General features: G+C 43.3%; 2 protein-coding genes across 2 annotated transcripts; one reads left to right on the forward strand and one right to left on the reverse strand.

Annotated features, from left to right (window-relative positions):
* Positions 1–869: 869 nt before the first annotated feature.
* On the reverse strand, positions 870–15,860 carry LOC306890381 (ADAMTS-like protein 2; the record flags this gene model as incomplete). The annotated part of the gene is made up of 18 exons (XM_079450065.1): positions 870–991; positions 1,090–1,234; positions 1,319–1,495; positions 1,573–1,743; positions 1,903–2,058; positions 2,140–2,353; positions 9,470–9,596; positions 9,666–9,766; positions 10,529–10,877; positions 11,898–12,225; positions 12,548–12,723; positions 13,383–13,463; positions 13,568–13,688; positions 13,832–13,977; positions 14,411–14,513; positions 14,756–14,831; positions 15,003–15,145; positions 15,759–15,860. The coding sequence occupies 18 exons, from the start codon at positions 15,858–15,860 to the stop codon at positions 870–872; spliced, it is 2,838 nt and encodes a 945-aa protein (XP_079306191.1).
* An 8,197-nt stretch (positions 15,861–24,057) lies between these two features.
* mymk (myomaker, myoblast fusion factor) lies at positions 24,058–26,589 on the forward strand (the record flags this gene model as incomplete). Its single annotated transcript, XM_079488036.1, has 6 exons — positions 24,058–24,192; positions 24,433–24,547; positions 24,964–25,112; positions 25,533–25,649; positions 25,764–25,904; positions 26,470–26,589. 6 exons carry the CDS (start codon positions 24,058–24,060, stop codon positions 26,587–26,589), a joined length of 777 nt encoding a protein of 258 aa, XP_079344162.1.

A 26,589-nucleotide genomic window follows, 5' to 3' on the forward strand; every position in this document is an offset into this window, starting at 1 on the left:
TGTTTAATATGGCTACAGTATACAGGTTTGATTTCATTTAGTTTCACTTAAAATATTAATTGACTTAACTTATTTCAATCTATGACTAAGGTGACATTTATAATCTTCATTTAGCAGCACACAAAGAATGCTTTGTGAATTTGTTTCTGAAACTTTCAGCTCAAATATTTAAAGAATTGACTCATAAATCTAACATTAATTCCCCCTAAAAATACAAACCAGTATTAGTCATCATTTTAGAGGCACACGTTTTTAAAGGACAAAAACAACATTTTTGTGTTTGAGTTAATACAATATATTAGGTTTATTGAGTCTCAGTCAAGCAATATATGAATTGGATACACTTTTATTTTGTTCAAGTATGGAATGACTCAGGTATGTCAGGTTCTTATAAACACACTGTCCTTCAAAATCTGATTAAACAAACATGAATGAATACAGAATGGGAGAATAAAGAGCAGAACATCTGCTTAACCAATAAATAAACATAAGCCTAGCTTTGGTGATCTACTTAAACAGGCTAAAAGTAAACAGTATAGAGTAACAGGATCTGCAACGGGTCGAGGCACAGAAACTCATTCTGTGTTTGGATCTACAGTACTTAAATCAGCCATCTTTTGTTAGAGGTCACATTCGGTATTGACCTCTACACCACTGCCAGAAAATAAATCTGTTCGATAATAAATACTTTATCACATGCAATATAATCCTCTGAGCAATAACCAAATAACTTAATATTTCCTTAATGTATCCCGCAAAAACAGGATATAGTCATAAAATATGTAACATAATACTGCCATCAATGCATTCAAATACTCTTTGGCATTGAAGTGCCGCGGGTGGCACCCATCTGATGTCTTGGTCGGGCCCTAAGAAGCACGGAGATTGTGGCAGGAATGGCAACAGGCTTTGCTGTAATACCAGTGACTGCACAGATTGACCTTCAAAGCCAGCGAGCAGTTCGTGGAGGGCCGATCCTGACAGTTTTCATCTGGAGGAGCAACGTGTCAGTTACATTTCATCTTATAGAACATATTTATAGTGACACATTGCTTACTGTAATGCTTCAAGGTTTAGTATAAGTCACACCTGGAGGTTCGGTGGGGCAAGGCTGGAGTGCGCACGTCTGCTTGTTAACCGGTTTGGTCAGAGGGTCGCACCCGCGAACGATCTCTCTTCCCTCGTAGCATTTCACGTCTCTCATTCTCACGCCGACGCCGCAGGTCTTGGTGCACTTTTTGAAAAAGAATCAAGGTAAACCTTGCGTATTGAATTGATGATTCTTACTCCGAAATCTAATAGAATGTCATTTGTTTACCTCGGACCAGGGTGTCGTGTACCACCTGAAGCAAGGTCTTTCAAAGCAAGTGTCCTCATCCGCCGGTTTCCTGCTGACGTCACATTCTTCATCCCCGTGAATCTGGACCTTCCCGCCTGTAATGCCCATGCACGACACGGGCCTTCTCTTCACCCCTCGCCCGCATGTTGTGTTACACTAACACAGAAGAGAATGTTTACCGTGTAAAGCAATACTAGTCAAACACTTTTCACACCAACTCTCAAAATCCTCACCCTCTCCCAGTCTTGGGCCAGCCAGTGAGGAGGACATTCATTGTCTCCGCAGGGGTGAGTAGCCAGAGGTTTGGTCTCGTGTGAGCACTGCGATTCGGGTACCACCCGGCCCTCTGGTGTCTTGCAGTATACGTGCCGCACTGTTTTCCCATGCCCACAAATGCCCGAGCACTGAGTGGAAATGTCAACATTAAACCTTTTGTTTTAGATCTTTTTATCACACTGTCACTTTATAAAATGTACATTCTTAATGACTTACATCTACAAAATATTATATTTTATCAGGTTGGATCAAAAATGCTATATATGTGCTGAATTGTCCTTTCTCACCGGTCCCCACTCCGACATCGTCCACTGGCGTTCACACGGAGGTCCAGTGCAGTTTTTAGAGGATAGCGGGCGTGTTGCCTCATCACATGCGTGGTTCTCATCTGAGCACCGGACCTCACGGGTAGCCACACCTCGGTGGCCACATTTAGCTGGACACTGCACAACAAACAAGATGATACTTACGTTAGCATTTCACGTCAAATAAATAATGTCACAAGCATTGGTTTTGTATCTCACCTCTGACCACTCGGCCACCTCCCACTGAGGGCCACAGGTGGGGCTCTTACAGGCCCGGCTCTCTAGGGGGCGCTCTAACTGCGCCTCTTTGCACAGGTCACTGTACACGGAGCTGTCCAATCCAGGAGCCAACATCTTCCAGCAGCGCACGAGGCGGAACTGAAAACCTTCTCCACAGGTGCGCGAGCACTCGCTCCAGCTACTGGCCTCCCATCTGTGCAGAAACCAATAAGAGTTTCTCTTTTGCGCTTTTGAGAAGTCACACGTACAGTAAAAATTCCTACACCAATTGTGTTATTCAGATGTTTTGTTCCTTGGGATGCCAAGGTTTAATTGTACAGTATATTTAATAAGCATATAGGCAAGCAAGTGTCAGGACTCGGGTCTGATCTGCACTGGTGTCGTTTGTTTTGTTTTTGTCAATCGCATGGGAACCATGTGGTTGGAGTCCGTGTCTGCCCCGCCCCAGTGTTCCTCTGTCTCCCTACACACCTGGTACTCTTTTCCACTCATCTCGCACACCTGCTTCCACTCTACGTATTAATTCACCTGCTATTTAGTCCCCGCCAACAGTCACAGTCACTGTCAGATCGTTCGTTTATCCAGCGTATTGACCCGTGGCTTTTAGTCGCTACTCTTTCTTGAATAAATTACCCTTGTCTAGGAAACCTCGTCCTTGCCTAAGATTTCGGTCGTGTCTAGTTTTGTTAATCAGTCTTGTTTTGAGGATCATTCTCGTCTGGAAGTTTGTTAACTATTTTTCAGGACTCGTCTTTCTGTTAGATCACCATCCGGTATTTGGAATTTCTCCCGGTGTATGAGTTGCCCCGACACGTCTTCGCTACGTATTTAATCGTTGCCTTGGACTCTGCCTTTTCAGACTTCTAGCCCATTAACCAGACCCCAGCGCCACCATTATCTACACGGTGTCACCACATCTCCCACGACCATCGCTATACCTACCGCACCTTGCCCAGTTCGCTGACTGCCTCGGTCGGATCTCAGCTGCTGGTCGCTGCCACACCACTCGGACGGGAGTCATCGATCATCGCCTCCCGATCTACGGAGGAGACGGCTTCTCGTTTCATCTGCGCAGGTCTTGCGTTACTGACGGCTGAGGAGACCCGAGTCTTCCTCGGATTTTTGCGTTCTTTGGATTATCCCTCTCAGGCACATTCGAGAGGTTGTGCTGGCACTCTACTCCAGGAATTACGGTACTCTGACTCATTGCGAGAACTCTTACCCGTGTGCTTGCACGGTGGATTATTAACGAGTCCGGAGCGGCTTACATTGTGGACTGAGCGCTCGGTCCTTGTGATTATTGCTGTGGGGATCCCCTTTTGGAATGTTATTTCATTGACTGCCTGCATTGTCTGAATTCTGTCTGTGATTGCACCAGATAATTTTTGGAATAAAAGAAACCCTTGACTCCTGCATCTGACTCCCGTCCTTGTCGTAACAGGACGATCTGACCAACAACATGGAGTCAGCAGGACCCGATCCCCTACGCTCGGCCATAACACAGCAGGGTGTGATGTTAGGACAGCAGGCACAGCAGGTGCATGCCACAGCTAGGGAGGTGACCTCTCTTTCCAATCAGATGGCGGAGTTTTCCAACCGTCTAGATCACCTCCAAGCCGGACGATTAGCTGATCGCCAGGAAGCGGAACCTCACGCTAACAAGCCGCCGGTCTATGACGGAGACCCCAAGTCCTGCCAAGCTTTCCTGTCCCAGTGTGCGCTGGTCTTTGCCCTCCAGCCTCGCCGCTACGCCACGGAGGAGACGAAGGTCGCTTTTGTCCTCACCCTGCTCTCTGGAAGGGCTAGAGAATGGGGAGTGGCGGTCTGGAATGCGAAGGCTCCCTTTTGCGCCACCTTTGAAGGGTTTCGCAAGGAGATGGAAAAACTCTTTGACCGTTCGGTGCGTGGTGACGAGGCGGCGGCCTTACTCTCTCGACTAACCCAGAGGGAGGGGTCGGTAACAGATTATGCCATCCGTCTGAGAACCTTGGCGGCGGCCTGCGATTGGAATGACAGCGCTCTGCGAGCTCGTTTCTTAGAAGGCCTGAGACCCGCAATAGCCGACGAGCTGGCAGCCCTAGATCTCCCAGTGGACCTGGAATCTGTCATCAATCTCACGCTTCGGGTGGAGAGCCGTCTCAGACGTCGGCAGCAGCGCCGACAGCCCTTTCCAGTCTGGCAGCCTCAACCATCTGCCGCGTCGGGCAACGAAACCACCGTGTTTCCCACTCCTGAACCCATGCAGCTAGGCCGTTTACGACTAACCCCCCAACAGAAGCAACTTCGTCTTAGCCAAGGTCTATGCCTGTATTGCGGGAAGCCGGGCCACTTTGCCCTCCAGTGTCCGGCAAAAGCCACCGCCCACCGGTAGATCGGAGAGTTCTGGTGGGCGCTACTCTCCATGCAAGCTCTCCTTCTAAACGCACCCAGCTACCTATTAAGTTGGTCTTTCAAGGGGTCTCTCACTCCGGCTATGCCCTGGTTGATTCAGGAGCTGAGGGCAATTTTCTGGACTCAGCCACAGCTCAGGAATGGGGGATTCCGACCATACCCCTTGACAATAGGATTGAGGTACAGTCGTTCACGGGCAGTCCCCTCACAACTATCACCCACATCACTCCATCTGTTAGTCTTTTCTCTTCCGGGAACCACTGTGAGAGGATTGTGCTGTACATCATGGATTCACCTCTGAATCAAGTTATACTGGGTCATCCGTGGCTTGTACAGCACAATCCCCACATGGATTGGGGGCGTAATGCGGTGTTAGCCTGGAGTCAGTATTGTCACGTGTCTTGTTTGGGCCCCGCCTTGTCTCCTGTCTCTCTGTCTTGTGTTCCGCAGGTTCAGCCCTCTGACTTATCCGGCGTTCCGGTGGAGTATCATGACCTGGGGACCGTGTTCTGCAAGTCCAGGGCCACTTCTCTTCCTCCGCATCGCCCTTACGATTGCGCCATAGATCTCCTCCCGGGCACTTCTCCGCCTAAGGGTCGCCTTTATTCCCTGTCTGAACCTGAGCGAGAGGCTATGGACAAGTATATTCAAGAAGCTCTCCTTGCTGGGCTCATCCGTCCCTCCTCTTCCCCTGCCGGTGCAGGTTTCTTCTTCGTACAGAAGAAGGATGGCTCCCTGCGCCCATGTATTGACTATCGAGGTTTGAACGACATTACGGTTAAGAATAAGTACCCCTTACCCCTTATGTCGTCCGCCTTTGAACTCTTGCAGGGAGCCCAGGTCTTCTCTAAATTAGACCTCCGCAATGCTTATCATCTTGTCCGCATTCGGGAGGGGGACGAGTGGAAGACCGCCTTTAATACACCCACGGGACATTTTGAGTATCGGGTCCTCCCCTTTGGTCTGACCAATGCCCCGGCGGTCTTCCAGAACCTGATTAATAGCGTTCTGGGTGACATGATCAATAGATTTGTCTTTGTGTATCTGGATGACATTCTTATTTTTTCCCCCTCTCTCCAGGTACACACCCAGCACGTCAGGCAGGTTCTCCAGCGTCTTCTAGAGAACCAACTTTTTGTCAAGGCGGAGAAGTGCGAATTCCATGCTGATTCAGTCACGTTCCTTGGCCACATTATCTCCGCTAAGGGGATCAAGGCAGACCCCGCTAAGATCAAGGCTGTCGCCGAATGGACCGTCCCCGACACTCGTAAAGCTCTTCAACGTTTTTTGGGTTTCGCTAACTTCTACCGACGATTCATCAGAAATTTTGGCCAGGTGGCCAGACCACTCACTGCGTTGACCTCCACCAAGGTACCGTTCAGGTGGAATCAGGACGCTCAGGTAGCCTTTGACTCACTCAAGTCCCGTTTTGTCTCTGCACCTGTCCTGTCTATTCCAGATCCTGCACTCCAGTTCATTGTTGAGGTCGACGCGTCTGATGTCGGGGTAGGCGCGGTCTTGTCCCAGCGGTCGCCCAGTGATGGGAAGGTGCATCCGTGTGCCTTTTTCTCTCATCGCCTTAGCCCTGCTGAACGTAACTACGACATCGGCAACCGAGAGCTGTTAGCGGTAAGACTGGCCCTGGGTGAGTGGCGCCACTGGCTGGAGGGAGCCGTGCAGCCTTTCTTGGTCTGGACGGATCATAAGAACCTTGAATATATCCGTTCAGCCAAGAGGTTGAATTCACGGCAGGCTCGCTGGGCACTTTTCTTTGGCCGTTTTAACTTCACCCTCTCGTACCGGCCGGGGTCCAAGAACGTCAAGCCTGATGCCCTGTCTCGCCTGTTTGAGCCTGCGGAAAGAGACTCCACCTATGACGCTGTCCTCCCTGAGGGACTTGTGGTGGGAGCTCTTTCTTGGGGCATAGAACAGCGAGTAATCTCGGCCGGCCGAGGGGTGCAAGTGCCAGCAAGGTGTCCAGTGGGTCAACTGTTTGTACCAGTCCCATTGCGACCGGAGGTCCTCCAGTGGGGTCATTCATCCAGACTGGTTTGCCATCCAGGAATCCGGGGAACGCTGGCTGCTGTTCGCCAACGTTTCTGGTGGCCCTCCCTGGCCAAGGATGTCGAACAGTTTGTGTTGGCCTGCTCCACATGCGCCCAATGCAAGACGCGCAATTGCCCGCCCGCTGGTCTGCTTCGTCCCTTGCCCATTCCCGCCCGCCCTTGGTCCCATGTGGCTCTTGATTTTGTCACAGGCCTTCCCTGTTCTGATGGCAATACCGTGGTGCTCACGGTGGTGGATCGGTTCTCCAGAATGGTCCACTTTGTCCCCCTTCCCAAGCTCCCGTCCGCCAAGGAGACTGCTCAACTGATGGTGGATCACGTCTTCCGTCTCCACGGGTTGCCGGTTGACGTTGTGTCCGATAGGGGTCCTCAGTTCTCCTCTAGGTTTTGGAAAGAATTCTGCAGACAGATCGGGGCCTCAGCGAGTCTGTCCTCAGGCTTCCACCCTCAGACCAACGGGCAGTGCGAGCGGGTCAACCAGGATCTTGGTAGAATGCTCCGCTGTTTGACATCCAGTAATCCCAGTTCCTGGTGCTCTCAGCTCTCGTGGGTGGAATATGCTCACAACTCTCGTCCCTCAGCGGCGTCAGGTATGTCACCATTCGAATGTTCCTTGGGTTATAAACCTCCCTTGTTTCCCTCACAGGAGCCCGATGCTGCGGTTCCGTCTGCTTTGGCCTTTGTCCAACGGTGCCGACGCACCTGGAGAAGGGTCAGAGAGGTCTTGGCCCGGACAGAGAGACGGACCAAGGCAGCGGCTGACCGCCACCGATCTGCTCCCCCTGCCTATGTGTGTGGTCAACGAGTATGGCTCTCCACCAAGGACCTGCCTCTCCGGGTGCCTTCTCGCAAGCTGGCACTCAGGTTCATCGGACCATACCGTATCACGAAGGTGGTTAATCCGGTGGCCGTCAAGCTCAAGCTTCCTCATCACCTTGGTCGGGTGCATCCTGTTTTTCATGTATCCAGGGTCAAGCCTGTGAGTAGTTCCCCTCTTCACCCTCCTAGCAAACGGCCGGCCCCTCCTCCCCCTACCTTGGTGGACGGTACTCCGGCTTACAAGGTTAGGAGATTGCTAGACGTTCGACGACGCGGTAGAGGGTTCCAGTATTTAGTGGACTGGGAAGGCTATGGGGCAGAGGAGAGGAGTTGGGTACCGTCTAGGGACATCTTGGATCGGTCCCTGGTTGAGGATCTCTTCCGGCGTCGAGGTGAGTCCCCTCCTAGGACGCCTGGGGGCGTTGCTGGGGGGGGGGGTACTGTCAGGACTCGGGTCTGATCTGCACTGGTGTCGTTTGTTTTGTTTTTGTCAATCGCATGGGAACCATGTGGTTGGAGTCCGTGTCTGCCCCGCCCCAGTGTTCCTCTGTCTCCCTACACACCTGGTACTCTTTTCCACTCATCTCGCACACCTGCTTCCACTCTACGTATTAATTCACCTGCTATTTAGTCCCCGCCAACAGTCACAGTCACTGTCAGATCGTTCGTTTATCCAGCGTATTGACCCGTGGCTTTTTAGTCGCTACTCTTTCTTGAATAAATTACCCTTGTCTAGGAAACCTCGTCCTTGCCTAAGATTTCGGTCGTGTCTAGTTTTGTTAATCAGTCTTGTTTTGAGGATCATTCTCGTCTGGAAGTTTGTTAACTATTTTTCAGGACTCGTCTTTCTGTTAGATCACCATCCGGTATTTGGAATTTCTCCCGGTGTATGAGTTGCCCCGACACGTCTTCGCTACGTATTTAATCGTTGCCTTGGACTCTGCCTTTTCAGACTTCTAGCCCATTAACCAGACCCCAGCGCCACCATTATCTACACGGTGTCACCACATCTCCCACGACCATCGCTATACCTACCGCACCTTGCCCAGTTCGCTGACTGCCTCGGTCGGATCTCAGCTGCTGGTCGCTGCCACACCACTCGGACGGGAGTCATCGATCATCGCCTCCCGATCTACGGAGGAGACGGCTTCTCGTTTCATCTGCGCAGGTCTTGCGTTACTGACGGCTGAGGAGACCCGAGTCTTCCTCGGATTTTTGCGTTCTTTGGATTATCCCTCTCAGGCACATTCGAGAGGTTGTGCTGGCACTCTACTCCAGGAATTACGGTACTCTGACTCATTGCGAGAACTCTTACCCGTGTGCTTGCACGGTGGATTATTAACGAGTCCGGAGCGGCTTACATTGTGGACTGAGCGCTCGGTCCTTGTGATTATTGCTGTGGGGATCCCCTTTTGGAATGTTATTTCATTGACTGCCTGCATTGTCTGAATTCTGTCTGTGATTGCACCAGATAATTTTTGGAATAAAAGAAACCCTTGACTCCTGCATCTGACTCCCGTCCTTGTCGTAACAAGCAAGTTTGTGATCGAAGAAAGGCCTTTTATTCATTTTTGGTAAAGTGATTGAATGTAAGGTGTTTTAATGTACATTCAGACAACAGACATTCACACGTCATCGCTTTCAAAACGTCTCTGCTGTCCTTCGAGATTTATATCGATTCATGTCGCCCTTTATCACTGGGTTTTGCAAATATCTAACCAATAAAAATATTAAAAAGTGCTTGTCAACTTTAACAACACTGTATTTAATCGTTTAAAACGTACAATGTTTTTCTCCATTTCCTATAGACATGTGAGTTTTTTGAGAGACAGCGATGATATGCTATACTGCTATAAACCACTTTGCATCTTTGCATCACACCGCAGAGGTGTGTTCAGATAAGGTCAGTTGTATTGTTTTCGGAGTAGCCCATACATGTTTGCACTTTTCTTCATGTTTTATCTTAAAGAAGCGAAAGCATGAACTTTTCTTAAAGCTATAAAGCGCCTTTTAAAATTTCTTTCACAGTTCACCTGGGCTGGCATTCCCGCCCGATGCAGAAATCATGAACGGGCTCTGGACGGGTCAAAGCGTCACAGTAAACGTCATCCACCTCAATGCCGTCGTACCGCACGCACATGGCCAGTGATTTCGACACACCTATTCAGAAAAGAGCAATGCTTGAAACAGAAATGTGCATACGTGAAGCTCTAAAGTTTGGTTTCGTACCTATTGAGCATGTCATACTGCAGGGCTCTTGTGAGGACAACTTCCACCGATACATGTCAGCGGCACTCGGTCTGTTCTTCTGAAGAAGCCTTTGGTTATTCCTGAAAGAAGTAACACAAAAACCAGTCAGACTAGGCCGTGGTTCGGCCACCTGCGCTGTATATTAAGCAGAACGTTCACGTTTGTTGATGCCGAGACGTCTTTAAGTCATAAAACCGTTAACATTTTCACCATTCCTGGTTATACTTATTACCACAGAGCTGTCAAAGATTGGAAAACAGCGCATTCTGTCAACTCGACAGAAGAGAATAAAACTTGTTCATCGTGATAAATTCCTAACGCGACGAGCCCGAGTGATCTATGGAACATTTCCCCCAAAAAACAAAACAACTTGAATTATGTTTCTCCGAAATTCGGTCTTCCTAACGTTGGGTCTTTCTCTTTCCCCACCTGGAACCTTTCAGAAGCGAGGAAGGGCGTTTCATGAGAGGTTCTTTATGATCTCTGGCAGCGGGGTTTGGACACAGCTGAGGGAGCCCAGCATGAATTATAAATATGAAGGAATGCAATCCCGCCAGCTTTCGCTTGGCCGTCTCTGCGCTCTTTGAATGTCTCGTGGAACGCTGAGGAAAATGCAGAGCCAGAGGAGAGTCTTAAGCACATTCCGTTTTCCCACGAGCAGGCCTGTCGTACCCAAACCCAGCTCACCCTGGGTTCAGCGATATGGCTCATACCTCATATGAACTGGTGAGGATATCTACTAGTCCAGAAAAATGGTTGGACTTGAAAGAATTCGATGAGAAATGTTTGACTTTGATATCTTCGAATAGATTCAAATGGCTTTCGGTAAACAGGGTCTTTACCTGGTACGATTTCCACGCCCGTTGTTCCGTAAACTGGTAGCAATGGTTCTGTTCGGGAGCAGGACATCCCCCGTGTCATTTCGCTGATGGGTCAGGGTGAACTCAAGCAGCGAGCCGTTAAGAAAGCCTGTTTGCTCAAAACTGCTGTAGTCTTGTTCCAGCGGCCCTGCTTCAGTGGATGAGCCGTCTTTAAGAGTATGAAGCTGATTGGTGGAGATGTTAGCGAGAACACCGTCAGAGCCAGATCGCTCTCCCAGCAGCACCCTCCAGATGAGGTTTTTAGAGTCTTCGGCCGGTCCGTGGACAACATCAGCAGCCGCCTCTCCATTGCGCCAGCTGCAGTTGCCCTCTATACAAACAAAACATAAAGGTAAAATCAGCTTATTGCTTTTTTAATCATACATATATATGTCCATTTGACATTTTGATTCAGTTATACATTTTTCTGTTGGTCTGTTGACTTTTAATTGGTGTGCCCATGCGATAGAAGACAAAGAACGGTGTTCTGTTACAAACATTATTCAAAATATATTTTTCTATGTTCTGCTAAAGAAAGTAAGTCATACAGGTTTGAACTATCCCTTTAAAAAACTGAAACAGGAAGTTCTTCCGGATCAGCATTGTTTACGTTTTCTGAAGTGGTCTATAGAAACACATGCAAACATGTTTGAAATGACTAATTTTGCTAGTGAAAAAGTGAGAATCAGTTCTCATTTGGTTATTCTTTAGGTATATTTAAAATTTAAGCATGAAATTAAAGGTTATTTATACCTAAAATCTATCTTATCTAACTATTCAGCACATGGTAATCACTGATAATTATTATTACAGTAAACAATGGTAAATACATGAAGCTTTGTTATTTTTTAAAACAATGACGGTTTATGTCTCATTTTATTAATGCCGAATCACAGGCTTATGGCAATGAAATTGTATAAATATATCCTCCATCGCATCATAACAACATCTCCTTATTATCAGATTTCAAGCAAGTTTTTACAGCAGGATTTTACAGCAAATGACCGTAATCCAGAGTTCAGCGGAGGAAAAAGCCAGACCTCTCTGAATTTTTCATCCGCTGTGGCTAATCTTTGTGTTTTATGCATCATAAAGGATTTCAAAGGCCCGGCGGAAAGAGGCTTTTGACGATTGTCCTGTGAACCATGTACTTTAAAGCATCTCTCCTGTGCATGAACATGGTGATTTCAGAACTGACTCTGACGGGGGATTTTAAAGATATTTCATTTTGAAAGATATAAGGTGTTAGGCGAGCTATAGGAGGTCTGAATGTTATCAGGTCCGCTGTAATCACATTAAGCGTTCTCTTGTCAACAGTTTCTCCAAAAACAGAGCATATAAAGGTGTTTACCTGTGTACTGGACTGGTGTTTTGTCCATCTGCTCACAGTCAATGACAGCTGTCTCGTACACTTCATTGGTCTCCTGGCCAGGCTTCTGTCCCTCCACAGCTCTTGGCCCAGCGTTCTGCGTCTGTACCTGGTTGCCCTCCATTTCAGGCAGTGCTTTATCGTGCACGCTTTCATTGTGCTGTAAAACACACCCAACCTCCACAGAGAGCAAACTGGATCCATCGCGAGGGCACGTGTAAACGGGGGGCTGGGGGGCCGAAGTGATAGAGTCACGCATCACTGTGTACTCGTAGGTGATGTAGGGATTTTGCCCATTTTGGTTCCAGACCTTAGAGCACACAAAAACATTTGAACTTTAATTAACAGAAAACAACACGTAAACATTTCCCAGCATCTCTGTTTACATTCGTTCATGACGCTCTGGAAATAATGGTGCACTATTGCTGAAATATCCAAAACATTTCCTTTTTTCCTGAAGGAATCTGTTGTCCCACGGTCATCCGTACCAGATTTAAAGGAAAGTCATTCCCCATGGGGCGATGCATCACAATATTACCATTTGGGCTGCACTAAGTCAAAGCCATGGTTAGCCAGCCAGTGAGATTACCCATGAGCCCTTGGCGGCGAAGGGAGGACCACATCTACAGTACCAGAACATTGATGGGCTGATCGATGGGCCCTTTCGTCACGATGTACTCGATCCCCGTCTCGTACACGTCTGTGGGCCGTCGGTATTTGAAAACGGTCCCTGCTACGTGGAAGTTCTGAGGGGTGTCCACTTTATAGGCACCGTTGAAGAAAAAGTTCCCCGCTTGGTCAGTCACAGCTGGAAGGCGGTATGGGAAGATGTGAAAGACTTGTATTTTGAAATGTACCCTATTATGTTAGTCAATGATGGATAGTAGTTTTGTCATTTTTTGTGTACAAATTTATAAAAATTCTGTTCATATATAATATGAAAGTAGCATATTTAGGCGAGTTTATGCATATTAAATTTAAAAAATATGTGCGATAGGGTAAGAAAATTTACCTTTCATTTGCACAAATGCGGTTAGAAAGAGAAAACTTGAAATCAATGGCAGATATTATTTCTTGTTTTACGCATAAACTTTATTTTATTTTAGAAGAAAATCGTTATATGCCACAGGTAAATATATCTTTATTTAAGAATTCTTAGATATTTGTGCAAAAATGTAAAATTTATTGAAATCAAATCAAATATTGACCTAAAAATGATTGAAAAACTTAGACTAAATGAAAAATTGAAATGCTGCCTCAAAAAGAAACTGAAATAAATTTAAAGCATTAAAATAATAATAATAATAAAAGTAAATAATAATTAATCTTACATAATCAATAAATAAACAAAAATAATATAAAATGATAAATGTAACAAAATAGCTGAAACTTTAAAATTAAAATTAAAAACGAAAGCTAATTTCAAATGTTAATAACACTAATAATAACTCTGTTTCTGTGACTTACCCAGTATATCTGCAGACTTCTTCCTTTCAATGATCTGGATATCCCATGATCCTTCTGGGATTTGAGCTACGAAAGAATATCCTTCAAAAAAAGAGGTCATTTAATTTGGATTTTTAATCTTCATAATATATTCTGTATCTTTCCATAATAATGCCACTTTCTATGAAATACCTAGATGACATTACCCAGAGTAGCCGCTCGACGGAAGTTTCCGGTAACACGACGGCAGCTGCTGCCGTCCCCCTGACATACACCACACTTATCCAGAGTGTTGGGTGAAAAGAGAACGCCGTCACATCCGATGGGCTGACAAAGAACACATACGCATACGATGTTAGATAATTTTATAAAGCTGATGAAGCTTAATATTTTTCATACTGAACTAGCTTGACAAGCTCAGACATGGTGTTCACGCTCCAAAACTTCAACTTTGAACCTAGTACACTCACCTCACACCTCCCATCCACACAAACTCCCCTGTAGTTGCTATACTTGCAGGACGTCCCGTCACGTGCAGGCACCATCAACTGTCTCTGGCCATCGGAGGTGGTGCAGTGCAGGTCACACGGATTACTGGAGATGTGAACATAGTCATCTACAGGAACATGAACAGAGAGCATTGGTTTTGTATTCATAAATGTAAAATTCCCTGCACAGCTCAAGTGTTGACGCAGAACGTTCGCCAACGTCCTGTTAGATATTTCTAAAATCATGACGTACAAGCTTGTGTTATTTAGCTTTTTTAAGCAAAGCATTTTGTTTAAGGATGTATAGATAACTTACAGATAACCTAAGCTAAGAATATGATGATTCTGCAGTGTAGGTAATACCCAGCTAACATGAGACGTTCCCTAAAAGTTCCCAAAACAGTAACATTAAAAAGGCATTTTTAGCAATGCTATACATTCTAATACATTGTTTGCATTGTTAGTGGAATGGTTCAAACATTCAGAATTAGTGCCTTCATAACATAATGGGAATGTAAAGAAAACGTTCTTGAAACATAATTTCTTTAGCTGGTTTAATACCGGGATATAGTGGTTTCCAGTGGTAGTTCCTTCCGTTGTACACCTGAGAGTTGAACGACCAGCATTGCTCTTCTCTGAAGCTTCTTCCTGAAGCAGGACATTCCTGTAATTTATTGACAACAATCTGTTGAGTCTCTTTGGTTTCCATTGTCTATTGTAAAACAGAGCTTAACCGCTTTGCGTTTTGGCTTAAATGAGTAAAATGAGCGGTAATTATGCATTTACAGTAAGACCCAAGTGGGAGTGGAACTTGAAGCTTGCTGTCGAGTCTGGCATCTGGGATGGATTTCTGTTGGGCTCTGTATTGTGTATTGTGCGTTTGAGCGTGAGATACTGTGAGCTGACCTTCGTATTGCAGAGATGATACTTTTTTGCGCTACCCGTGCACGTCATGTTGTCCTTAGCGGTCGCTGTTTTCTTTCTTGGGAAGAAATAGATGCATTGTTTTAGTTTAGCAACAGCTTAACGTAATGCTATCTGTTTCGATCTGAAAAGTTGTCTCTTTTTCTAGTTCCCAATCGTGTTTGAAGACGTTACAACAAGACGTTATTTTGTCTGGCTTGCTTTGGAGGAGCGAAGAAAAACCATTGACCTTTGCTTAAGACAGTGTCTCTCTTGAGACATGACTCCTCCTCCGCAGGTACGCGTGCATGCCGTCCATTTCGTCCATTCTCCCCACCAGTACGTGATCACCTCCTGCCTTTCCTCCAGACTGTTGGATGCTACGCCATCCTCCTATGTAGGGATGTCAATTTTCAAGAATATTATTTATCGAGTATCAATAAAATGATAAACACGCATATGGAGAGCTCAACGGTGCCAAGTCTGCATAAAAGAAACGTCTAATATTGTCAATGATATAAATGACCTCAGTTTGACTTTTGAAAATATCTTTTGATCTGAAGGCATATGTCTGATCATAGAACGTTTGATTAATCGATCATCTGTTAACTGTTAGCATGTGTTCACTTAGATCTAAACAGAGTAGACAAAATATATTTTTTTCATGTTTAATGTTATGATGATGATATATTGATACAACGCAGTGCTCTGATTCCAGCATTTAATCATCATTTTGGCAAAATAACGATGGTCGAGTCGTCTCCGTAGATTGTCTTACGTACTTATCTTTACGTGGATAGAAGTCAAATGACGTCAAACTAACATTTCCCCCGAAATCGTAGCCGACAGCTTATTAAACATTATTATAAGCTTACAGTTGCAAAATGGCTTAAGGTGAGGAAACACCCTTGAACACTGACCTTTGCACAATAACTGATCTTTTTTGATTTTCAGGTTACGGGTTGCAAGTTTAAGAAATGTTTGAAGATGCCAGAACATTACAAACCTGTCCTTTGCTCGAGAGATTGCCCAGAGACAGAGCCAGCGTGACCAGACCAAGCAGCACCAGACATCTCTCCCCGTACTGGGCCCAGAACCAGATCCTCATCCTGAAAGGAATTAAATATGTAGAGAAAAGAAACGTTTCTCAACACAGAATTTAATTAGTTTCCCTAAAACGTACAGGCGTCGCTCCAGGCATTTAATAAACATTTCAAGTACACGTTTGGACGAATAATACTAATGGCCTTGTTAACACAGGGACCACTTTCATTCGGGATATAATGTAATCCCTGGGTTAATGCTTAAATTTGCATATTCTAAAAACTCAATAATATCTCGAGTATTATAGCATTTTGTCTATTTATAAGATCTTAATGAAACATATACAGACACGGTCTTGACACTCTAAAATGTTCCATGACAAATCGTCTTTGCACATCTCTGCATTCGGGCATGTGTAAGGGAGACAGTAGTAGCATAAAACCGAGCAGGAACGACATTAATCACATTCAGGCACTTTTCAAGGCCTCGCGTCTCCTCATCAGACCTGCACGTCCAATTAGGTAGACTCCTTAAAGTAAGCAAACAGATCGTCTCATTCTGTTTGCAGTCTGGCTTTTTCTGGCACTAAATATTGGTGACAGGTGTCTTAAACTACCCGCAGGAACACCTGGAGTTCATTATCCTCCCCAGACACATCTGGAGCGCAGCCAGCAAGCCAAACACCCGTCTCCCACAAACCATGCGGCCAGGCCGAGACAGACCTTCCTCTCCTGAGCTTCCCGGGCCACGAGAGAGAGTAAACACAGGCTAACCCCCAGCTCCCCCCTTCCCCTGGGGCCTCCGCTCAAGGGAAAAGCTGCTGCCAGGGAAAGGAGGTGTTTTTCTTTCCCTGGCCGGAGTCAGACAGCAGTTCCAAGCTCTGTCTGAGCTGGAAGCTCATTCATCGTTGTCCAAAAGGGACTCTGGGTCGGGTTGTACCAACCATTCTTACGGTTTGTATAATACATTTAGTTTATCCCTGTTACGAGCAACATAGACCGTGACGTTAATATTTGTTATTCACGATCACATTTATGAAGAATGTGCTATTTGTTTTGTTTTAAAAAATAGAAATCTATTATATGGATAAAAACGTTATCAGGCCTGAACACCACAAAAGGTTGAGTCACGCATACATAAAAATCACTCATTCAAATCTTGATTTAACTTAAAATACGTCATTCTTAAGTATTGAGGCGCTTTATCAAATCTTTCCATTAAATAGTCATTTTATATATTTATTTCAATTCTTAAAATTGTATGTTTAGCTTGCACAAAGTTATATGTGATGGATAGGACTGCTCTAATTTCGCTGTGCTTTGTAGAGCGACAATAAAGAATCTTACATTTTAAATATTTTGTTTATAATGCGTTTAATGTTATGATGTTTAATTGAGCAATACTCGAATTTGTACTAGTCTCTACTTGTCTGTACTATTTAGCGAAATGGAAAATGTTGCCTATTTTGTATGAATTCATACAATCTTAGATATACAATTCGTACAATTTTTCTTTCACAACAGTGACGTTAGGGTGGAGCTTGCTTTTTTCTAGTAATCGTGCATTTTTGTACTATTCACAACGTTTGAATTCACACGAATGAACCCCCTCGTAAAATAGCTAGGATGTCTTGTGAGATCAGGGCGATGTGCTCAGGTGTGTCTCCAACATAATGTCATCGTAACTATTTTACGAGGGGGCAAATTTCATTCATATTTGTACGTTTTTATCTAATTTGCTTTCACGCCATTGACGTTAGGTTTAGGGGCCGGGCTTCAGTATAGTTTTTTCTAGTAACCATACGTTTTTGCACGATTCACAATGTACGAATTCATAGTTTGAGATTGTGTCGGTGTGTCTCCAACACAATGTCACGATAATTCAGAAGTATTTTACAAGGTGATTAATTTGTATGATAATATTTTAACGTTGTTGCACGATTCGCTGTCGAGCCATTGACTTTAGGTTAAAGGGTAGGGTTTGGGGAGGGGGTTCCATATTGCTTTTTTCTAATAATCATACTTTTTTGTACTATTCACATTATAGGAATTCATACGAAGAACTCGCTTTAAAAAAATCCTGTCAGATCAGATCGGTATAAGGGTCTTGCATGACATAAATGTACGCAGTCTTCAATAAGCTGAAACTTAAATGTATGCATTCGTTAGACAATTTTCCAGTTCATGGGTTCTATATGAAGCTTTACTAGCCTAGCCTTATCTAGAAATGTTGAACTTCTGAATATAGTTTAGTTAGCCATTTCAGTTTTAGTAAATAGTTAAGGCTGAAATCTAAACTTTAGCCTCGCTGTCACCATCTCTGTTTGAAACGTTCAACTGTAGGTTACTTCACGTACTTTCTTTGCGTGGGATGATTTGCTACGAAATAAAGCTCAAAATATAAATCATGATTTACCGTTGTGAACCTGTGTAAGGAATGGAGATACTGATTTTTGCTTGTTTTTATGGATTGCAGCTTTAAGTAGGAAAACTTGTGAATTGTTTTCAAGCTTTATAGCTGTATATCATAAACATGTTTCTCTTTTGATTGCTCTGGACGTTGTCCGCATGAGCTGCTTTCTGACTTAATGTGGTTTCTCTCCTCCATTCATCGTCCAGCGGGATTCATTTCAGTAGCTGTTTTTGAGCCTAATAGCAAATCCATTTTCCTCTTGACTTATATATATATATTCTTCTTTCAAATGGAGCCTTTAAATCTTGAAGATGGATTTATGAGAACTACTTATGCGTTATTTCGATTGGTTCAGTACTGAACAATATGTCATTGCACGATGCAATTTCTTTTTCAAATATACATGACAGCAACAAATAGTAATTCCTTACACAAATGTAAACTTCAACTTGACCACAGTTCAACAGAATCTTTAAGGCATTTGAGTTTCAAGCAGCTCTTGACATCAGCGGTCAGCTCTGTTTATTTGGGTTTGCTTTACTGTGGAACAAGTGTCTAGTCTGCTTGGCTTGTCCGGTCTCTTACAAAACATTCTGCACTGTTAACAGCTGGTCACACACACACACAGAGAGAGAGAGAGAGAGAGAGAGAGAGAAAATGTTTGTTCTCTTACCTGCAGTCCAGGCGCAGTGTTGAGTGCCGGTTAGACAGTGTGGGTGGTGATGGTGGTTTGTAACGGTGAGCTCTGAGGATGTGCTTGTAAAGAGGGTAAGGTGTGCTCCTGCATCCCTCCTCTCCTCCTCCTCCCTCCTTGCTTCAGGAAGAGAGTGGCAGCGCTCGGGAACGCCCACGTGAGAAACGTTTTGCTGGCTGGTGCCAAGCTCACAGGCTTCTGCGTGGAATCGAGCCACAGTGGCACAAACTCAGCCAAGGTGCTGTCTGCTGGTCTCGGCTCAGAGACAGACAGGGAGGAAGTTACTGTTTCCCACAGAGCAGCACATCCCCCCCCCTCATCATATCCCTCCTCATCACAACAACCCGTTCGCTCTGAAACCCCCTCTCCAAAAGAAACACACGCACACACGCAGTCTGTCTGTCCCAGATCATCATCTTTTACGCTTCTCGCTGTACAGTAAGACTGTCATACATTGCACACTTTTCCATTTCAGTTACTGCCCGAGAACACGGCAGGCCAGAAAATAAGATGTAATTCAAAGACAGAGATTAGAAAACTGGTGACATTGGACTAAACTGGGCAAGAATGGAAAAAAGTAGCACATCAACAAAACTAGCTTTCTTAAAGGGACAGTTCACCCAAAATCTTAATTCTATCACCGTTCTCTCGACCTCATGTCATTGCAAACCTCTATGACTCCCTTTGTTCTTTGGAACAATATTTTGAAGAACATCTGTAACCAAACAGCACTGGACCGTTGTATGGACTTCCATTGTATGGACACAGAACCACAGAGACATTTCTCAAAGCATCTCCTTTTTCGTTCAGGTTGACATGAGGGTGAATCAATGCTGATAGAATATTTCTTTTTGGGTGAACTATGCCTTTATAGATAAACATATACAGTAAACCTATTGAACACCGGATTTATTTACTGTGAGATGCGAAGTGGTATAACCAATAGACAAACATGAAGTTACTTTAGAGACCTATTCTCACAATCAACAAGTTGCTTATTAGCATGCCTATTATTAGCATATCGGCTGTCTATTAGTTCTTATAAAGCACATATTCTACATCCCTTATCTGACCCAATACCTAGTCCTAGTCCTAGTCGTAGTTAATAGTTTACTAAAACCAAGAACTGGACCTTAAAGAAAAGCATGACCAAACTTTTAATTAAAATATAGTTTTCACTTATAGATATATTTAGATTAGAAAAGATTTATTCGAATGCTCACGGGGGAGAGAGGAACTGAAAGATGGACGGAGAGAAATGTTTTGGGTCGAGACCACCATGCCTGCGTGTGACGTGCGCGTTTATGGACCACATGTGCTCCGTGCTGCCCGTCTGTCTGCTCTGTACATTAGAGACGCTTCGCTACACTTAAAGCTCAATCAGACACTCCTCTCACCACAGATCTGTACGCCGATAGACGCATACTTCAGGAGATTTGTCTGGAAGTCTGGAGGAACGTTGAAAGCATAAAAGACTGTTTGTGTGTGTGAGACGCTGAGCCTTTAGTACATCCAAGGTGAAGTGCTGTGTTGGAAAAACGCTTTGATGCGTATTGGTTGTGATAAATTCAGAAAAGAGGAAACTGTTTTTTCCTTTCAGTCTAAACTGCTGAAACACTCTTTGTGTGCCGTGAAGTCCCATTAAAGTGTGTATTGTGGGAAAGAACTGGTGGATGGACAAAAATGATTCATTGGCACTGACTGTCTAATAAAGCACACATTTCACTATATTCACAATCAAAACAACTGTTGTTCTCACACGAGACGCATGTCTCGATGAATAAACTCTGAAATACTGACTGATCTAGATGCCATCTAAAACATGTTGTTACTGGCACAGCGACTGCTACCAAAACCTTGTATTTTAATCACATACGTCACTCTGTCTGTGACATGTAGGCTAAAGTCGCATAAGAGCATCAAAGAAGTCATAAAAATTGAAAAGCCTTTATAATATCATGCATACTGAAATGAATGATTTTTTTTACAAAAAAAGATGACATCCTAAACATTCAATCATTGACATGGCCTTACTCGGGCAGCACTGAAGAAACCAAGGTTATAGGTGCACACAATGTCCTTTACATATACATTTATTTAGAAAACAATACCTGGCTTGCCATAAAAAGCTCGGTTTCTTAGGCAGTAAATTTCATACATTTAACAAAATGGTCAACAACAGCTGGTTTTAAATACGATTTTTTTATAGTTATATTTATTACCCTGGATGACAAAACCAGTCTTTAGTAGCACAGGAAACAATTTTGTAATAGGCAAAAATACATGGTATGGGTCAAAATGATCGATTTTTATTTTATGCCAAAAATCATAAGGATGCTAAGTAATGATCATGTTCCGTGAAGATATTTTGTAGATTTCAAATTGATATCAAATATATATAAAAACAGTATTTTTGTGAGTGGTTGGCCTCTTATTAAACGCTCCAAAGGAAATGTTCTCAATATTTAAATTTTTTGCACCCTCAGATTCCAGAGTTTCAACGGTTGTGTCTCCGACAGAAATGGTCAAATATCATATACCCGTACATCAATCAGGTTCTTTAAAGGTTCGTTGAGGTGAACGTATGAAGAAGCTGTTAAGTCCCTGTTTGATTCTTCAGCGGGTCTATATAGCACATCAGTCATCCCAAAGAACCGCAGAAGAAACACTGAAGCACCAAAAGATGATTCTATATAGCACTAAAAGTGGTTCACCAACGATTACAAGCCAAGAACCAAGTGGATGTGTACGTATATGTGTTTATAAATACAAAACTAATGTGCATATATTATGTAAAAACTGTTAGGGCTTTTCAACTGTTAGTTTTACTATATATTTTATTTATATTGATAAACTGTTGTTCTATAAACCTCACAAAACTTTGTCGTTAAAACAACACAATCTTTTTCATTTCTTATGTCATCTCTTTGTCTAGGACAACACAACATAAAACACATGCTTAGTTTAACTTATTTTGACAGAACCCTATGTGATGACAAGTAATGTGACCACAGCAAAACATCCAGGTGAAGGTAATCATCTTTTACTTTCAGAATCTGGATCTCAAAGGCATTTCAATCCTCACTGACTGCTCAAGACAGTTCGCTCATCTCCGAAACGCTGAGGATGGTCACGTTACAGTCACTCAGAGAATGTGTGGCATGAGGAACCCTCTCTCTCTCTCTCTCTCTCTCTCTCGCTCAGCACACTGTACCCTTTGTGCTCCCTGCGCAGGTGCAACAGCTGAGTGCAGCTGCGAGCCGACAGCCACAAAGTCCATCGCAAGACTCTCCCTCTCGCTCAAAATAACAAAACAAGCGCTTTCCTAACTGTTGTGGACTGTGTGAAGTGTTATTTAGGGAGTTGTTGAAGCCACATCAAATAAGCCACAGAATACAAAAATGAGACGGATGTGTCGCTGTGTTGTGTAGGTTGAAATCGTCATTTGATTTACAGAGAAACCGTCCATCTTGCAGTCATTTACTGAGCTAAGTTTCAATAAGAGTTGTGTCAAGTAGAGCAAAGTGAGTCACATGTGTTTCATCGTTGCTGAATTTCTGCTGACATCTGGTTTTATATTTAAGAATAAACTCAGAATTAAATGTAGTTCGCTTGCTGTTTCAGAGAAGCTTTTGCAGATAAATAAAAATGAATACATATTCATTTAGAATTTTTCTATTTGGATTGTATATAATGTAAAACTTTACATACTGTTTAACTTTAATAGAATCTTAGTGACTGCTTTGTCTGGACAAGATTTGTTTGCTATTTTTTGATATTCAACGCATTTTAACTTTTTGAAGTCACATTGAAAAGATCATCAAATGTAACTTTGGAATAGTACATTTGAAATAAAATGTTATAATTTACTGGCCATCACCCCATCACATGACTTCCTTTCTCAAACTGCATTTAAAAAAAATATATATATTTATAAATATATATAAATATCTCTTACGTTACTTTATCAAAATAATGTGATGTCGTTGATTTATCTTATTTTCAATGCGATCACCAGCCAATTCTAAAGTGTGCACTTTATCATTTTAGTTCTGATTAAATACCATATGTAATTCATTCAAAATAAATAAATATATAATTGTAACAATATTATTTTATTTATATTATATTATAACATTAATTCTCTTATATATGAATTATTTTATTTAATAGTATTTGAAATAAAAATTCAAAGCAAACATGTCAAATATCCACACGTGTGGCACGTGTTAATTGACAACACAGTTAACACAGACAGGATACAGTTAATATTTCAGCTGCATAAATCACACAAAAAACAGAATAAACTATTTCAACCACACAAAATATGAGCAGTACAAATGTATTCTTGGCTTACACATTTATTAGACTCCTAGTACATCAGTACATCCGGACTACTCGAGCGTCGCGGGTCTAACACAACATCTCAACCCTGCACCTTACTGCAACCATTCATAGCTTTTCTACCCTCAGAACCACATTCACGTCAAACGCAGATTCCCAGTGACGCATTCAGATGCTTTCACCAGGCCAATGTCAATATCCCCAAAAGAGCCACTTTTACGGTTCGATTCCCTGTCATCCAGACTGACCACTATATAAAAACTACATTCAAAGAATTCTCTGTTACACTAAAATGTGGGGTAGAGGAATATACAGTATTCAGTGTATGTACAGAATTCATTGTGGCCAAGTATTGTCCAGAGACCACACATTTTCAAACACCCTAACCATTTGACATACTGTCACATTTATGCATACTTGAATATCAGAGAAAGCATATTCAGATGTGTGATCCTGCTGCCTTGAACATGACACCAGAACGTAAAGTTCACCATAAATGGCTTCACTCCTTGTCTAACTGTTGTTGTTTTAGAATGGCAAAAATGTGTGACAGTACCATGTGAGGGCAGGACCTCTCCCCAAGCTCCACGCAGACAGCTGCCCCCGGATGACCGTGCACAAACGGACCCCTACAAGCCCTTTAAACTTTAAAGGTCCATCAGAGAACCAGCTGTGTGCGAGTGTTAAAGAGACCGAGAGTTTGTGAGAGTCACAGTTCATTTTTATTTTCAACAATTTGGCTGAACGAAACACGCCGGTCATTAACAAAGTGCAATTTCCAACAATCCAGAGGTCTATTATTCGTGTCAGGATGGGAGCGTTTATCGCCAAGATGTTGTTGCCCACCATCAGCAGTCTGGTGTTCTTGCCCGCAGCCAGCGTGGCCGCCAAGAGAGGCTTTCACATGGAGGCCATGGTCTATTTCTTCACCATGTTCTTCACAGCGGTAAGAGAAATTTTGTTAATCCAACGAAAATATGATCTATTGCATGAGCATGATGCGAAATGATTATGTTAACTACTATTTTTAAGTTCAATGAACTAAAAGCGGGGTAACTCATTGTTTAAGTTAAAACAATAAATCAAAGTGTATCTAGTGTATCTTTTTTTGGTTTATAATACAAATCATGTGAAATCTTGTAAATGTCTTTTTTCAAGTCCAAATGTTCTCTCCACATATGTTCAGATTTATCACGCATGTGATGGACCGGGGCTGTCTATACTCTGTTTCATGAAGTATGAGATTCTGGAGTACTTCACCGTGTATGGAACAGCCATCTCCATGTGGGTCACATTGCTAGGTGAGAAAATCTTTAATGTTTTTTTATTCTTAAATGAATAGTTCAGCCAAAAGTAAGAAGTCTGACATCTTTCAAACATTCATGTGGAACACAAAAGAAGATATTTTGAGAAATGTGTCTGTAGTTTTGTGTCCATACAATGGAGTGATGTTTGGTTACCAATGTTCTTCAACTATCATCTTTTGTGTTCTGCAGAAGAATGAAACTCACTCTGTTCCTTTCAGTTCATCACGTTTTCAATGGTAATGGCAATAATAATTCAATACTCCCTGCTGTACTCCCACATGGGTCAGACGGTCAGCAAAGCGATTAAAATCATCATTTTTCGGGAGTGGTGTTAACTGTACGATAGGTGTTTATATCTTACGTTCTACCGTGTCAAGAATGTGTACTCATGTTCTCTAACACTCATCCAGCGCTTGGAGATTTCGATGAACCCAAACGCTCATCACTCACTATGTTTGGAGTGCTGACTTCGGCTGTGAGGATCTACCAGGACCGATGGGGCTACGGTATCTACTCGGGCCCCATCGGAACAGCTGTCTTCATGATAACAGTCAAGTGGGTGAGTCGGAGAAAAACAGCAGCTGATTGACATGTGTTCGATGATGTAGAAAGACAAACCCAGCAAACAAAAAAATGTCCATAGAAAGTTTGGTATACAATAAGTTTGTTTTTGAGTTATGTTATGTTTTAAGCGTTCCGCTAATGTAAGAATAAAACATTTCTAAAGCGTTTTCACAATGTTTAGAAATGACAATGCTGCTCTGGTGCAGGAACATGTTTTGATAACTTTGAGAGAACTTTCAGAGAACGTCACCCAACGTTCTGATAACATTCCCTGTAAGTTAGTAAACAAGCTTAATGTGGGGTTGTAATTTAGCTTATTTGCACTGGCAAACCATAAACCCAAGATTTTATTACCGTAGGTGACGCAAATGCAACCACGACGCCTCACCAAATTGTTGTTTTTCTTTCATCCAAGTTACAAAAAATGAAGGAAAAGAAGGGACTTTATCCAGACAAAAGCGTTTACACTCAACAAGTGGGACCGGGATGCTGTTTCGGCGCTCTTGCTTTAATGCTTCGCTTCTATTTTGAGGTATTTTGTGTGCGGCTCCAACAGTTACTGCAACTGGAAGAATGCATGACATAATAGTTACACAAGCGTGTTTGCGTAAAGCTGTGGTAATGACTCCTTCATTTGCTCCTGCAGGAGTGGGAATACGCTTACGTCCACAGTTTCTATCACGTGTCGCTGGCCGTGTCTTTTATCCTGCTACTGCCCAAGAAGAACCGTTACGCTGGGACGGGACGCAACGCGGCCAAACTCAACTGTTACACCCTCTGCTGCTGTGTATGATGCATCTTTTTATCTGAGCCGAGCTGTAGAGGTGATCTTTAACTTGACAAACTGTGAACTTTTAAAGTGACAGTCCACCACAAAAATGAAAAGCTGTCGTTATTTACTCCATTGCGACATTTCGAACCTGTATCGTTTTCTTTCTTCGGTGGAACAGCGATGATACAAAGAATGTACTGGTTGTAAAAGAGTGGTGCACAAACATTGTACCACGTAAAACTGCAATCTGTAACTTTTTGGGGGTTAATAATATACAAAGAAACTGTGCTAAAAATTGTTTCCTTACAACGAAGCACAACTTTTATGGACCCCACTTGCATTGTTTTTAACATACTTTTGTGTCCGTCTAGAAGCTTTAAATGCTTCCCATTTCATTCGTATTTCTTTCGAGCATAAAAAAGTGACCAGAACATTCTTCACCATTTTCCACAGAAGAAAGTCATGGGTTTGGAACGGCATGAAGGCGTGTTAATTATTTTAGTTTTTTCACTGAAGCGTTCTTTTAATTTGCCAAACATTGTCCGCCATATTAATTACACCCTTATTTGTTTAATGGCAGAAATCACAACCGCCAATAAAGGAGAAAGCACGGACCATATGGACAACTCCCCAAAAACCCTGGATGCGGATCGGTGGTCCTGGCTTGCCATTTCACAAATCCCAGCCACGCACCATGTAA

Source organism: Barbatula barbatula (assembly GCF_947034865.1).
Source record: "Barbatula barbatula genome assembly, chromosome: 2".
Lineage (NCBI taxonomy): Eukaryota > Metazoa > Chordata > Actinopteri > Cypriniformes > Nemacheilidae > Barbatula > Barbatula barbatula.